Consider the following 16,221-nt stretch of genomic DNA (forward strand, 5'->3'; position numbering starts at 1 on the left):
TGTACGTACCACTCCTTTCACACCCAATTAAGACAAATGAACTTCTTCCTCTGCTACCGGTATCTGTGTCAGACCTCATAATCACTGCAACAAATCCATTTTCATGGGCAACTGTTCGAGCCCATTGCAAAACATCATCTCGAGTACGAATACCTACAACGCAACCCAACATATTAATTTTATACAAACATCAATTCAACCAAATGACTCAAATTATCTATGATTACCTGAGACGTATTAAAAGCATTTGAACAATCACATGTGGTTCATTCACCCACATTCTTCTTCATTATCATAATCATAATCCATATAACTTCTTGTGACATCGCAAGTCATACGTCCATTGATCTTCGTCCATCTTAAGGACATATGCATCATACACAAGTACATTCAAATTATCATATAACCACATCCAAAAATTTACTACATTAAATAACAAACATATTAACAGACATATGCATCATACAGACTATATTAAAATTATCACTATATTACTAATCATAAATTTATAACTACATTATTTACTTAAACTAAACTTATCACTATAATAAACAACTAATAAAACATTTTTGTACCATTATACATTTAAGTTACCTAAATCATTTAATATTATACCATTATACCTAATTAAATCAATAATCCACAACATATATAAAACAGAAATAAAAAAAATTATAAAACAGAAATATATATATATATATATATATATATATATATATATATATATATAAAAAAAAAAATATTATAATATTTATATTTTATTATATATATATAATAAACAATAATATATATATAATAAAAATATATATATAAATTATAAAAAAAATATAAAAAAATATATAATAATTTAACATTCCGGAAGACCTTCTTCCGGAAGTTACTGAGGCTATTCCGGAAGAAGTGTTCCGGAAAACACTTCCGGAAGAAGTCTTCCGAAACCTCCGAACTTCCGGAAGGCCTATTCCGGAAGAAGTCTTCCGGAAAATACTTCCGGAAGATCTTCCGGAAGTCTCAACATTCCGGAAGAAGGTCTTCCGGAAGTGTTTTCAAAACACTTCTTCGGAATGGCCTCAGTGGCCTAAAATTTCTTCCGGATACACTTTTTTTACTGTTTTTCTTCTCTAAAACTAGCCGGAAAAGAAAAAAAATACCCATAAAAGCGTACCTCCGACAAATAGGAAGAACAACCACTAACAAAACTTCAAATACCAACACGGGACCACCGAATCTCTAAATACTTCACGGGACCACTAATGGAAACTGCAAAAGGGACCACCGAAAAACAGCAAGCAACCAAAACGAAAGAAACAAAGCAGAGAAGAAACAAGCAGAGAAGAAAGCGCAGTAAAAAGAAGCGTGTACGCGTTAATTTAAAGAAAATTACACAAGGACAAAATCGTCATTACATACGCATTAAATATTATTTTATTTTTACTTATTATTATAAAATGAAATTTCTTTTTTCTTCATTTCGTCATTACATACGTTCACTAATTATTTAATTATTTATGTATAATAATATTAATTATTTTATAATTTAGTTTATCCATTAAAATTAAATTATTACAAAATAATTTTTTTTTTAAAAAGGTAACTTCCGGAAGAAGGTTCTTCCGGAAACTTCCGGAAGTACTTTCTGGTACTTCCGGAAGTCACAAATTCTTCTTCCGGAAGAAGTTTTTTTCCGGAAACTTTCCGGAAAACCTTTTTCCGAAAATTTTCCGGAAAAACTTCTTCCAGAAGAAGAATTTTTGAAGGGCAATTTCGCCACTTCACTGTTTGCTGGGTGCGTGCACGTAGCAACTCCCTAAAGGAATTTGAGCCACAAGGATCGGCCCAGAACAAAATATAATTAAAATAAAGGTTAAATGTTATTTTTCGTTGATTATGTTTTAGTATTTATTTTACTTTAGTAATTAAATTTTAAAATTTTTATTTTACTCTTTAATATTTTTAAAAGTTTCATTTTGGTCTTTTATGTTTTTAAAAATTTTATTTTGATCCTTTATGTTTTTAAAAGTTTCATTTTTATCTTTTCTTCTTATTTCCGTTAGCAAACATTGATGTTCAACTAATTTTTAAATAATTCATTTAAAATAATACGGCTAAAAATCAAAGTAAGATCCAAAATCATCACCGTGACATTAGATATGAAGTTTCTCATCACCGTCAAGACTCAATGTTTCTAATCTATATTGGTGCTAGATCACGGTGTGACTATGGGGTGGCGTGATGGTGTTGCTTGAAAGATGAATGTTGCAAATCTAATTTGTTTGTTGGTGATGATTGTAGTGTCGAGAAAGTTGTAGATTTGAGTGGGTGGTGATTGTATTGTTTATGTTGTGGTGGTTTTGAAGTTTGTAGAAGAAGATGAAGGAGATTAAGAAAGTGGATAGTTGAATGCATTTTAAAAAGATAGTGACAATTTTAGCCATCACTATCTTAAATTAATTATTTTAAAATTTAAAGTTAATGATACATTAACGTTTGATAACGAAAATTAGAAGAAATAACTAAAATAAAATTTTTGAAAACATAAAGGATTAAACTAAAATTTTCAAAAACATAAAAGACAAAAATTAAAATTTTAAAACTTAATGTATCAAAATAAAACTTTTAAAAACATAGATGATCAAAATGAAACTTTCAAAAATATAAAAGATTAAAATGAAACTTTTAAAACTTAATATACCAACATGAAACAATATTAAAACATAATGGATCAAAAGTGACATTTAGACTAAAATACATTATACTTTGTGTGCCAAAAGAAATTATGCTTAAAATACTAATTTATTTTAAAATACGTAACATTATTAAGCCAATAGTTAATCAAATACAAATATAATGAGATGCAATCTATGACTAAATTTAAAAATTATTGTTATTTTATCAAATTTCAAGGTAATAAATCTGAGGTACACGTACCCATTTCCTTAGTGGGCAACAACATGGTGCATTTCATTGTCGTAACCGGTAACACTGTATGCGGATTGAAAAGTGAAGAGCTAAAGAAAACAAGAACACATAATGCTGTCTGCAGTTTTGACTTAATGGTAGTCATTAGAAAAGTATACATTAAAAAATAAAAAAGTGAACACTAAAAAAGAATCAACATCAAGGTTGTAAAGTCGATTGCTTTCTCAATTATATAATATTCTTTAAGATCATTTTTGCCAAGTGTGGACGCTATACAGTGCACTAATACTAAAATAGAACATGAAGCTGGTGATTTAGTAAAGTTGAAGCTACTAGGAACTTAATCAAGATCTGATTCTCCCTTGCATTTTAGTGATTATGCTTCTAACACTGTTTTTATTGTTGGGAAGAGGGGGGTGGGGGGGGTGGGGGGGATTTTTTTTATTTATTTACTTAAGCAAACTAATCTTAAACCAGGGATAATAATAAAGAATTAAATTTTGATTTTTATACATGGAAATCATTTCAGAAATTACTTTAATTATTACAAAAGACAACCATTTTCATTTACGTGACAATATATGATCGAATGTCAGTGAATTTTTTTTTTATATTATCAATACATTCCAATAAAATTTTAAGTATAATACCAAATTATATGAACTTATTTATTTTGTTAAGAGACAGAATAGAACAAATCCATCTAATATATGTGAAGTTTATGTATATATTTAAATGATATTTTTCAATCACAAGTTTTGTGCTTAATGCTTAGCCATCAATCATAATCCACAATGGAAAAAACACTTACAACATATGCTCTCAGCATAAAAATATCCTTGGCCTAAATAAAATAAAATAAAAAGAAAGTAAACGTTTCTTGTGCTTCTCTGAGTGTACTAGAAAACTAGTCAATGCCTGGTCCAGAAAGTTTTAGTAGCATTTCTTAGATAAGGAATTTATACAAATCAAACACATATGGAGGGAACAAGAGGTGGTAGCATCATAGTGAAAACTGAATTCCAATGTAAAAACCAAAACCCTTCCTTTGATGCCCAATATTTATCATCATATCTGTCATAGGCCATAGTGCAATACCAGGTAGGTCAATTTAAAGAAGAAAAAAATCTCAAAGCCAATCCATTCATGAATACATAACTTGATTAATCCAAGAATCTCAGGTCCTTATTCTTTCCAGCATGTCAACACTCTTCCTCGCCTTTTCAAGTTGATGATCAAGGCTTTTTCTAGACTTTTCAAGACAATCCACACTTCTCCTTGACCTGTCCATATGATCAAAAGTTACTCTCAGTTTCTCTAACTTATCGGCATTATTGGACAAATTTTTCAGTTTTTGAGGCCGGTCTGTGCTCAGCCGTGGTTTTTCCCTGCGATCAGTGCTCTTTCTACTAACTTCAAATACATCAGTGCTCTTTCGTGGCTGCTCAAACTGTTCCATGCTTCTTCTGAAGCTGTATCTTTGGGATGTAGACTTCTCAACAGTGGCTATGAACTTCTTCAGATGCCTGATATACTCAGGAAATTGCTCTAAATCACAGTGGTTTCCTCCTTTGAGCCATAGTGGCTCATACTTCTCTTTACACAGTTCCCACAGTTGTTTTCCGTGGGAGCAATCTACAACTTCATCTGAAGTTCCCTACATGATAACATTAAGGAACTTCAATCATAAGGTTTTTACCAGATTCTTCATTATGTAAACATTTGCAGATAAACTACATTGTGACACATGAAATTTCTGAAATCCGCAAGTCAAAAGATAGGGAAAAAAAGGAAAAGAAAAGAAAACTAAACTCAACTAAATAGCTTGAAAGATAGTGTCATACTGTCACTGATTATCTATTGGGATCTGAACTTCAAGTTTCCTTACCACTGTAAGTGGTAAACTTCATTATTTAAAACTGAATTAATGGACAAGAGTTGTTAATGAAAAAGGGGAAGAATATGAAATAATGTGCAGGTATTCATTCACAATAGCATTAATGAAATGGCTGCCATAAGAAAATATTCTCTACATGTGTCCAGGCCTGTATGGCAAGCATGGACACAATTTCTTACTAATGTCAGCATGGAGCATCCATTTAGACCACAAACAATAAGCATGATATGTAAAAGAGGCTCCGTAAGTAGGAGACCAGCAGCATTTTAACTGATTTCTTGCTTTTAAAGTTAAAACTATTCTCTTGCCCGAATAAACTAATCTACAAAGAGCAATTCAGGTGTAGAAAATTTCAGTACTTTTTGCTTAATAATATGAAGCTCAACAACTGAAAGTCTGCGACAGGCACGAGACATCAAAAAGCATTCCAAGTCATATGGAAATAAGGAGAAGTGGAAATAGGTTTTTTGCATATTCCAAGTTTAGAACTTTATAAATATTCCAAGTCATAGGGTGAAACTACAAACAAGTCCACAATAAAATTGAAGAATATTTTTAAAAGGGTAAAGAGCAAAGAGAAAATAAGCCAGATATAAGTTACTCTAGAAAAGGCTATCTGACTCAATAAAAACAAATGATGCAGCATCTTCAAAGAAAACTTACATGAATTATGAGAATAGGGCAATTAACGAGTGGAATTTTGTCGATATTCTGCACATCAACACAAAGCAGTATCTGATTAGATTAAGGAATTCATGTGCCTGTAAATCATCAGTATTTGATTAGAAATGTCAACTAGTGATTAGAAACCAAAACATTAGGCTAACCTTATATATGTCAAACCAGTAACTACGTTTTACTGGATACATGACCCTTAAGCCTGAAAGTATGGGACTGTGAAGAACAACAGCTCTCAATTGAGGTAATTTAGCTGCAAGATCCAAAGTAGGGCCACTTCCAACAGATTGGCCATACAAGATTATATCCTCTTGCTTGGTACCATAGCTTTCTTCTAGACACTTATACACAGCCTCAATATCTGCATATGTATTCTGCTCACTTGGCTGCAGTTCAGGCAAAACAATGTTTCATCAGCAGATGGTTTTAGCTCTACCAGTCTCCACATTATCATTGCATGACACAACAACATGAACAAGCATTTCAGAATCTTACAAACCTTCCCTGATGATTGGCCATACCCGGAGTAGTCATACCTGCACAAAATCACACACAGCAGACGAGTCAAATCCCCGTTTCACAATTCTCCTTATTGAGTTGATCAACACAGATAATAGATAGACAATATTATTCACAAAACTCTGCTCCACAGATCAAATACACACTTCCAGATACTAGTTAACAAACTAAATCAGTTTTACTAAGAAATAACAGGTCCCAAAATGACATGTTTCAAGTTCATAAACAAATTGTCAAAACAATAATTATATTCATACATCCACTTTCTGTTCCATCTCATTTTCTTTCTATTACTCTTTAATTTTCTTATTACGTCACTTATCACAGCAATCAATTTCTCTCTTCATTTTCATTTTTCTTTCAATCCCTCTCGTCCGTACATAAATACACCCCAAAATGTTGTATACATTTATAAGTACACTGGTCAAAATATGCTAAGGTGTAAACTCCCCCAACTCATCATAAATTGCACACCCTCCAACAAAGGCCTCCATTTTTTCTTTTCCTTCAAAAACACAAGAAACTAAGACAACCGCATTCTGATAAACACCCATTTCCCAACATTCCAAATCATCCACGATCCCTTCCTCCAAGCAACCAAAACTCAAGTGCCCACGATTTCCATCCTCAAAAAGAACCAAACTTTGGCAAAACCCAGAAACCAAAACCAACACAACCACAAAACAAAACATGAAAATTCAAAAACAACAACCATACACACCCAAAGAGAGAGGGGAGGGGGGTATTATTAGTATCACTTTAGAATATGAAGAAAGCATTATTTTTTCTTTCTCTTTCAATAATACCTGTAAGAAATAAAATGCATTAATAAATATACTATAACACTATAAAAATAAAGATATTTTAATCAAAATAAAATTATGTTATAATCCACAAAACAATATTCCTAAGCTTTAAATTTTAACAAAATTGATTGATTATATAAAAAAAGACTTTCGTTATTGATATATATAATTCTTATGATATAATTAATTGTTTATGTTACATTATCATAAAGTTATAAAAAACAGTCCGTCACCGCAATTTCAGTCGCAGCATCAAGAATTTTAAAGTCGCTACAAAGTGATCACGATTTATCTTCGATATCAAGGATCATTAAAAATCGTACCCGCTATCGCAATTTAAAACCTTTTGACAGTGAGAAAGTAATATTTAGAGTACTACTATATTACCCGATGAGATTAACACGCAAGTGGATGCTGAGCTGGATGAAGAGCTCGTACATCTGGCCAAGATCGGTGGCGTTGCCGTGAGAGTAGAGAACAGTGGAAGCTGCCATGGGGTGGCGAACGTACATGCTCACTATCTCGGTGCCGCGGCGCGTCGGAAGCTTCAGAATTTCCACGTTCTCGCGATGAGGAAAAGGACTCAGGAGCAGAAGCCCCGTCAACTCGTCCTTCACCACCTTGTACGATGCTGGGTGAGGCGGGAAGAACGCCAACTTCGCAGCCATGGATGATGTCACTCCTCCCATTGATGTTGCTATTATTGCATCACACACACAAACTATGAAGTTTGTATAGTGATGAGGGATCGATGCATTTGTTGTGTGTTTGTGGGAGAAGAACGGAGCTTTTTGTGTTGTGCAAAAAAAATGGAAAGGGAAAGATAGAAGAGAGTGAAAGTGAAAGGTTGGTAATGTTATGTGAGTAGTAATGATGATAGTTGGTTATTAGTGTTTTAAGATGGATGCTTCAAGTGTAATGTTCGTGGCTAGAGTCTAGAGTCGGTGTGTCTAACTAGTCTCTATGTGCTTTTTCTTGAATTTTTCTCACGAACATACAAGAAAATTGTATTTTACCCAAAAATAAAACTCCTCCATTATTTATCTATACATATATATTTATACTGTATTTTTGAATATTTTTTTTACAAAATCCGTTGAAAATTCAGGTCCCCCGTGATTTTTAATTTTTTTTAGAATTTTTTTTTTAAAAAATAAAAATTAATAAAATTAGAGAAGATAATAAAGTTAACGAAAATTAGTTAAAAACACTGCCTTGAAGAATTTTTTTTAATTTATATATAGTGTGAAATGAAATACCTTGACACTAAATAAAACAAAAAAAGAAATTTAATTTGCTTGACTAGAACTTCCGGACGGTGGAGACACTTATTTTTTGAATAACCACTAGCTTGTAGATTGAACAACATTTTGGTTGACCTCTTTCTCTCTTATCTATAATAGTCCGTATTCTTGTTGATTTTGATCGACCTTTTATATTTCTCCTCATGGCTGGATTGGCTCATAATTGTGGTCCTTCATATGGTGGTCAATAATCATGATGACACTTCTTCAATGATGAACTTGGCCGCAATGAGTATGTAAACTTGTCCAAAGGCAATCATTGCATCATCTTGAGTCTCACAATCAACAAAATATTTTTTTAACCTCTTATACGTGGTTTTGACCAAGGCAGTGATTGAAAAATTTCTCATCTTTTTTAGGACTGAGTTGAGTGACTTTGCCAAATTAGTGGTCATGTGTCCTCATCGCTTTCCATCATCCCATGTCAAGGTCCATTGTTCCCTTGGTATTTGATCAAGCCAGACAGTGTTGTGTGGGTTGTCTTCTTGTAACTGTCGGCAGTGACAAAAAAACTCTGGTTGGGTCATGGCATATGATGTGATCCTGACTAGGAATGGATCGCTTGATATAGGCTACGGAGATTTGGATGACGCCACTTCCAGTGAAGGAAGATAAGTCAGGGTAGACGCCACTTCCGATGAAGGAAGATAAGTTAGGGTAGACGCCACAAGGATTACCTTGATAAGTCTGAGATTGGTTCAACAAGGAACCCTGAGAGAAGTTCTCACCAAATTTTATGAAAATGCCCAAAAGTTTTTCTTTATTGAAAACAAAAACCAATACTTATAGTGTATCTAAACAAAAAGATAAAAATAGACATGGGCCTTCAAAACAGTTTGGGCCAAAAAAATTATAAATAAAAAAATAGAACATATTTATTATGGGCCTTCAAATTAATCTGGGCCTTCAGCAACAGTTAATAGTCTTGATAGTGTCTTTGCCTCTAGGCCTTCATCCTTCTCCACTTGGGCCTTCATCCTTCTCCACTCGGGGGCTTTGTCCTTCTCCACTTGGGCCTTTGTACTTCTCCACTTGGGTCTTTAGTCTGTATTTGGCAAGTTTCAGGATTCTCATCGCATACCTTGTAGTTTGAAAATAAAAATGTAAATCTGATTGTCAATTTAATTTTAAATAACAGAATATTATGAATTAAAATTTTAAAAAATATGTTACCCATACTAAAGACGCTTTTTCTTTCATCCTCAATTTTGAATTTTTTTTGTAATTTTGGCCAATGTGATGAATACAAAACACATGTGACGAGTTGTCTATTGTCTATCCACTGTCTAGTCGTCTGTATGCACTTTTGATTGACTGATGCCTATCAGGGATTAAGCATATACCATGTTGTGGTGTGATGTGGGTTCTTAAGTTTTGTAAAAAAAAAGTGTCAACCATCTGTTGTCTCACCCTAGATAATGGCAAATGCTAATGGAAATACGTTGTTAGCCCCATCTTATGCAACTTCAATTAATAACATCTCTTTGTATCATTCATAAAGTCATGTTCCATCAATTTGTACAATGGGTTTACAAAATGCAAACACATCAATGCATGCCTTGAATAACCAAAAAAGTCGATGGAATATGACCTTGTTTGGAATTGGTTGGCTTGACTTGTCTAGTGCAGGTATAGTTTGAATTCTGACAATTGTGCCAGGGACGAATAATTGCAAAGTTTGTAGATATTTGGGAAGTACGATGTATGACTCTTCCCAATTACCATATACCTTCTCGAGCGCCCATTGTTTTGCTAGCCATGCTTTTCGATATGTGATGGTGTATCCGAACTCTTGTCTAATGAATGCGATGAAGGTAGGAATGGTTAGTTGCTCATTTTCTTAAACCATTACAAGGATATTTTTGCCTACGAGTTTGGAATCCATCTTATTGTGATCTTGTAAAATGGTAGGCATGACATGTGTATGAGGCCCTTCAATCATTCTAATTTCCCAAAATTTTAAATTTTTTTTGTTTAGACGCTCTAAGTTTCCATTGGCACCCCTCAACTCGGCAACATAAGACCCATGTATCCTTCGCACACCTCTTGTGATTGAAAGTGACATGGTTCTTAATGTGCCACTTTTTGACTGTGTTTGAGGTCCTCCAACTGTCGGAGTCACTGACCAACATATAGCTCGCCATCCTATGAATCAGATTGTTGTTATTGGTCCAAAAAATGCCTATAGCCGGGGTTCTTAGCCACTTGGTTGTCACCAACATCAGCGTAATTTGGATATGGACGATAGACATTTTCAGTTGTTGTCGGTTGGAAAAGAAATTGTATATCATTATCGTCATTGTCGTTGATGTTGTTGTCGTCATTGTCCACCAAATTTTTGTCTTCATGGTCACTGAAGTCACCAAATACTTCTTCCGACAACCCGTTTTCAACATGATAGTCGTGTGACATTTCGTTGCTTTGAGATTGAGCAACATGGATTTTACTAGTTGGTTGGGCATTTGGGTGGGAGGGCTCATTTAGGTTCAAAAGTTGGGGAGCTGTCACACTGTAGTTTGACGATCCACTAAGCAGTTGTGTGTATGAGCTAATGTGTGCATCAAATTCAGTGGGTTCAAAATGGGGGATGTAATAATCATTTGTGGGCATATATGGGATTGGTGTGTAAGAAGATGGACCTTCACGGTAGCTTTGAGTATGGTAGTCAGTATATTGTGTTTGGTGAATTTGTGGTGATGGAATGGTTGTTTCAACATTAGTGGTAGAAAAAGGTTGTTGTTCGTATTGTACGAGCAACTAAAAGCCACTTAAGCATTGATGTCGATTATAGACATCAAACATACCATCTATATCCTCATTATCATTGGCGGTAACAGCCTGATAATTGATCATGTCAGACCTTGAAGTTACGGGGTATTGATAAAATGACTATGGTTATGGTTTGACCTTGATTTAGGTCCATCTTCTGTTGGATTTTTGTTTTCAAGGCATTGAAGGTCATGCCTCTCTTCATTGAAACAAGAACATTTTTTTCGCCCTTAAACTCTATGCCAATGGCACACTCGGTTACATAGGCATCGTAGTGGACTACGACAGTGACGTTTTCAGTTGTGCTTGACATGGTGATAATATGGTGTGATGCATGTAAATATGGTTTATGTCCGACAGTGAATTGAAACTTTGGTGGTGAATGGTTTTATATGTGTTGAAGAATACGTTTTGAGACAAATTTATAGTGTCGTGGATTGAGAATTTGTTACGGATAAATCCAACGGTCATCATTGCATCGACAATTTTAGCGGTCAAGATTGCGCCTACAATACCATGAACAATGTATCTACAGGAATCCTGACGTGCACGGTGACATAAACAATGTCTCTGCAGGATTTCTAATGAGCATAGTGACGTGAGTAGTGTCTCTCTCGAGATTCTTGATGAGCACATTGACACACACACATTCCTAACGAGCAGTGATGCACACAGTGACATGCACAGTGTGTTTGTAGGATTCCTGATGAGAATAGTGACACACACAGTGTCTCTGTAGGATTCCTGGAAAGCACAGTTACATGAAAAGTGTTGCGCACAATGTCTCTACAAGATTCCTGACGCTGCACAGTGACGTGCACAATATTTGCACAGTGAAACGCACAATGTCTTCATGCCTATAAAAACCATCTCAAATGGCTTATTCCATACACCAACTTCTCACCACATGGAAATGTCATCGGTTATAGAATAAGATTAGACAACATGACAGTTGAACAGGTAATAAATACTAAACTATGGGTTTCATAAAAATTCTATTGAGGTTTGTATCTTTAATAATTAATTAATTATTCATTTGTATTATTTCAGTTCTTGTGGAATCCATATCTCTACTTTTTGGACATTATTAAGTCTAGAGCTTTCATAGACTCCTCCATATGGATAGCCTTGACCCCACTAATTTGTTTCTCAATAGTATAATGAAAACAAGTAGATAGAGTTAAACTTCAATTCCGCCTCCAACAAGGCATACCGTATCCACCAAAAAACATGGACAAACTTCACAAAATCGACATGCAAGGTCGAATTGACACAAATTGAGCTGAAAAATATGTAAAGTGGATAAGATATTGGCAACAACATCAATCAATGGTTTTAGAGGGACAACCAATTGTAGGGCATGCAAAGAATTCTCAAGAATACCAGGCATGGTATCAAAGTAATACTATTATTTTTTTATATATGCAATCGCCAAGTGAGGCATCAATGAATTTCAAAACTGGTCAATCCTCAAAGGAAACAAACATCATGCAACCAGAATGTAATCCTACTTATAAACCGATTCCCCGTATGACAAATTACGTTCCACCTACATATAGACCAATTCCCCCCATGACAGATTATGTTCCACCTAGTCTTTCGAACATGGACTACACTCCATCAATTGTCCAACTGGATGAATTCCTAAGCAATGTTTTTGGAACTACTTGTGGCACACCAGCATCAACTCATGAATACATGCATAGCCTACAGAACGAAGTGGGTAACTTTACTCCACCAAGTTTCATTTTGATGTTTAGCCAAGATGTTGAAGAGAATAATCCATCATTGCATGATATACTAGATCAACCCCTACGTCGAAATCTGTAAGAGGAGACGTCCTCCATGTGGAACAGGACACCATTATGGGGATTAAGTAGTAAAATCTGTTGTATGCTGAAATATTATTCTCCAATTAACTTATGTTGAACTTTTCCACTTACATTATGTTCATGTTCCTTTAATTTTGCAATTTATTTAAGTGCCCTCATGACAAATGAAAATAACAACTGAAAAATATCGTACAAACACCAAATACATAAATAAATACTAACAAGTAATTAAAAGCAATGTAACAACAAAATATGTTAAATAGTTTATTCTAATTTCATGGAATTATTCTGCTTCTACTCCATCTCTGTCTGTCACAACCTACCATTCGACGAGAGGGTGAGGCGAAAAGCCAAAGGTGCATCTTCCAAAAAGAAAAACATGTGGGAGTTTCCACCAACGTTTATTCGAGGAAAACGTTAGAAAAACCAAAAAGGTGGTCTACGAATATTGAAAAGAAGGGTTTTGGAGTTGTTTACGCATAGGGAAGGTATTAGCACCCCATGCACCCACAAGGGACGACAACCTTTAATCAAGTGTGTGTAACGTGACTTCAAAATTATGTATTTTCCCTTTTAATATTTTTTTTATATTTTTGGGGTCAACAACGGAACTGCCCTTGCTCCTATGTATCATCAGGTGCAATGAGGAATTCAGACCTACGTAGTTCTTTAAGTCTGAATGTTTGTGTGTTAAATTGGTTTTTATGTTTTTGAAAGATTCATTTTAATTGCGAACAAAAAGTTGTTTAAGGCGTTGGACCTTGAAACGATGTTTTAAATTTTGAAAAATGAACAGAATCGTTAAGGCGTTGGACCTTGAAACAATCTCAAGTGATATTTGATTAGTTATGAGTTGGTTTTATCTTGGTTTTGTTTATTAACTTTCAATTTCTTTAAAGACAACTTTACAACACTAGTGATCGGTTAAGATTGAACTTTACAAAGGAAAATGAGATCTCCGATGATAGATGGAGAAGATGGATGTGCACATAATAGCAAGGGGGACCCCTAAGGGTACATAGATCACATTCAATCTTAAAAAAACAAAACTAACCGACGGTCACACGAAGAACACCGAACAAGGAACGATGTAGAGATTGATCACAGTCACGATTTGACAGCGCCTCAGCTTCATTTCCTCTTCTTCTTTCTTAGTTCTCTCAATTCCCTCCACTTTTGAACCTTGGAACCCCTTAAAACACCCTTAGGATGCCTATTTATAGGCAAAGGGTCACTTTAGGGCAGTTGTAGCTCGCCCAGGCAACCTGAAACTTAGTGTTGAAGCAATGAGCTCGCCCAGGCGAGCTTGCTTCTTCACCATGAAGCTATTTGGTGGCCTAGGCGAGCCAGAGGCTAGCCTGGGCGAGCTAGGGTCCAGGAAAACCAAGGAAAAGACCCTTTTGCCCCCCTTTTTTGGTATTTTTTGCATTCTTGATCAAAACACTGAATGATCATCTGTTTTGCACTGTAACTGGCGTTCAACAACGTAAGTCGACTAGCAAGGATCAAAAGATCTAGAAACGATAGTCCCCAAATGAAATTAAGGTATGACATTGTCCAGATTAGGTCAATAGCTTAAGACAGTGATGGTGAAGTATGAACTTCAACTCTAAGTTTCATACATATTATCCTTGCCATATTTGCAAATATATTAAACATGTACCAAACATCTTCTTCATCAGTAATTCAACATGCCCTATACTCAACATGTCCTTTCATTTCGTATATAGTACAATGATACCAAATTGAAGTAATTGTAGATGAAAAAACATCATCTATATTGATGATTGTATTACACTGATTATGTCGGCCAACATGAATGTTGGGTACAACAACATCGATTTTGTGTTTTCACTGGTGAAAACTGCATTTCCACTTGAATTGCAGATAATCTCACCATTGACATAAACGAACACACAAATTGGGGTTGAACTCATTTTTGTTGCACTATGTCTTTTTTTTTTTTTTTGCTCAGTGACACTTCAATGTAACTATGCAAAGTATAGGGTGATATGATGCACTTAAATATATAATCAATTACAGGGTAATGGTACACGTGTTTTGGAATCTAGAGGCATGACAATAAGACAATTGTGCATAGGGGTTTTGGAATCTCGAGGCATTACAGTAAGATATTCGTTTTAATGGGCTTTGGAATCTCGAGGCATAACAGTAAGACAGTCATTTTGATGGCCTTTGGAATCTTAAGGTCTTACTTTTAGACAAAAGCCATGTGCAATACAGCCTCGCATGCCAATTATTAGTGCATGTGACCGCATAATGAACAATTTTAAGCAACTGACAAAGATTGTGCAAACAATTAAACACATTTTTTTTGTTCACCGCACAAACCCTTATCGCATTTTGAGGTCATTTGTTGCTCAGGTTCACATGCCAATTATCAGTGCATGTGACCATGTAGTGAACAAATGCATATAATCGACAAAGCCTGCGTGAACAATTAAAGTTGTTTTTTTTTTATTAATGTTGCTCACCGCACATACCCTTATCGCATCTTGAGGCCATGTGTTGCTCATCCATGCATGTCAATTATCAGTGTATGTGACCGCACAATGAATGCTTGCACACAACCGAATAAATCCCAAATAATTATGGTTTCGACCTTTCAAACAGTACTTAAGTGGTCATGTTATGCATTTTTTTAATTTATGTCCAATACATTACAAATATCCGTGACACATTTTTTTCTTATTTTTCATGTCAAAGAATCCAAAAAAATATATCGCGCAATAGTTTCATCGATAACAACCTCAAATTAAGAGTAAAAAATAAAAAAAAAAACTATGTTTCAACCCTTCAAACAATGTTTAAGTGGTCATGTTGTGCAATTTTTTTAAATTTATCTCCAATACATTAAAAATATCTGTGACACATTTTTTTTCTTATTTTTCATGCAAAGAATCCAAAAAAAAAATATCATGCAACATTTTCATCAAAAACAATCTCAAATTAAGAGTAAAAAAGAACTATGTTTTGACACTTCAAACAATATTTAAGTGGTCATGTTATGCATTTTTTTAATTTATCTCCAGTACATTAAAAATATCTATTACATATTTTTTTGTTATTTTTCACGTCAAAAAATCCAAAAAAAATATATCATGCAACAATTGCATCGAGAACGACCTCAAATTAAGAGTCAAAAATAAAAATAAAAATTGTTTCGACTCTTCAAACAATGTTTACGTGGCCATGTTATGCAATTTTTTTAATTTATCTCCAATATATTAAAAATATGTGTGGTACATTTTTTTCTTTGTTTTCACATCAAAGAATAAAAAAAATATTTCGTGCAACAGTTTCATCGACAACGACATCAAATTAAGAGAAAAAAAATTAAAAAAAAACTATGATTTCGGCCCTTCAAACAATGTTTAAGTGGTCAACAATGTTTTTTTATCATTACCGTTCAACGTACTCACCCTTATCACATCTCGAGGTCATGTGCTAGGCAGACTCACATGTCATTTACCAAT

The 16,221-nt window shown here is 34.3% G+C and overlaps 1 protein-coding gene across 3 annotated transcripts; it reads right to left on the reverse strand.

The window, feature by feature from the left end:
* Nucleotides 1–3,675: 3,675 nt before the first annotated feature.
* On the reverse strand, nucleotides 3,676–7,743 carry LOC100795346 (alpha/beta hydrolase domain-containing protein 17C). Of its 3 annotated transcripts, none has more exons than XM_006579916.4 (5): nucleotides 7,207–7,743; nucleotides 5,994–6,030; nucleotides 5,644–5,880; nucleotides 5,480–5,527; nucleotides 3,676–4,566 (listed from the first exon to the last, which is right to left on the reverse strand). In XM_006579916.4, exons 1-5 carry the CDS (start codon nucleotides 7,506–7,508, stop codon nucleotides 4,555–4,557), a joined length of 636 nt encoding a protein of 211 aa, XP_006579979.1. In that variant the 5' UTR covers nucleotides 7,509–7,743; the 3' UTR covers nucleotides 3,676–4,554. The 3 variants fall into 3 exon arrangements, with proteins under 3 accessions (XP_006579979.1, XP_003524721.1, XP_040871354.1); XM_003524673.5 differs by having other exon boundaries at nucleotides 3,676–4,576; nucleotides 7,207–7,735; XM_041015420.1 differs by lacking the exon at nucleotides 3,676–4,566 and adding an exon at nucleotides 4,764–4,838.
* Nucleotides 7,744–16,221: the final 8,478 nt, after the last annotated feature.

Source organism: Glycine max, chromosome 5, assembly GCF_000004515.6.
Source record: "Glycine max cultivar Williams 82 chromosome 5, Glycine_max_v4.0, whole genome shotgun sequence".
Classification (NCBI taxonomy): Eukaryota; Viridiplantae; Streptophyta; class Magnoliopsida; order Fabales; family Fabaceae; genus Glycine; species Glycine max.

Excerpts from the sequence above, each read along its gene's own strand:
- LOC100795346 (XM_003524673.5), bottom strand. The coding sequence starts at position 7,508 with ATGGGAGGAGTGACATCATCCATGGCTGCGAAGTTGGCGTTCTTCCCG. Across the intron at positions 5,881-5,993 it reads ATGGCCAATCATCAGGGAAG|CCAAGTGAGCAGAATACATA; the intron begins GTTTGTAAGATT and ends CCTGAACTGCAG. Across the intron at positions 5,528-5,643 it reads ACTGGTTTGACATATATAAG|AATATCGACAAAATTCCACT; the intron begins GTTAGCCTAATG and ends GTTGATGTGCAG.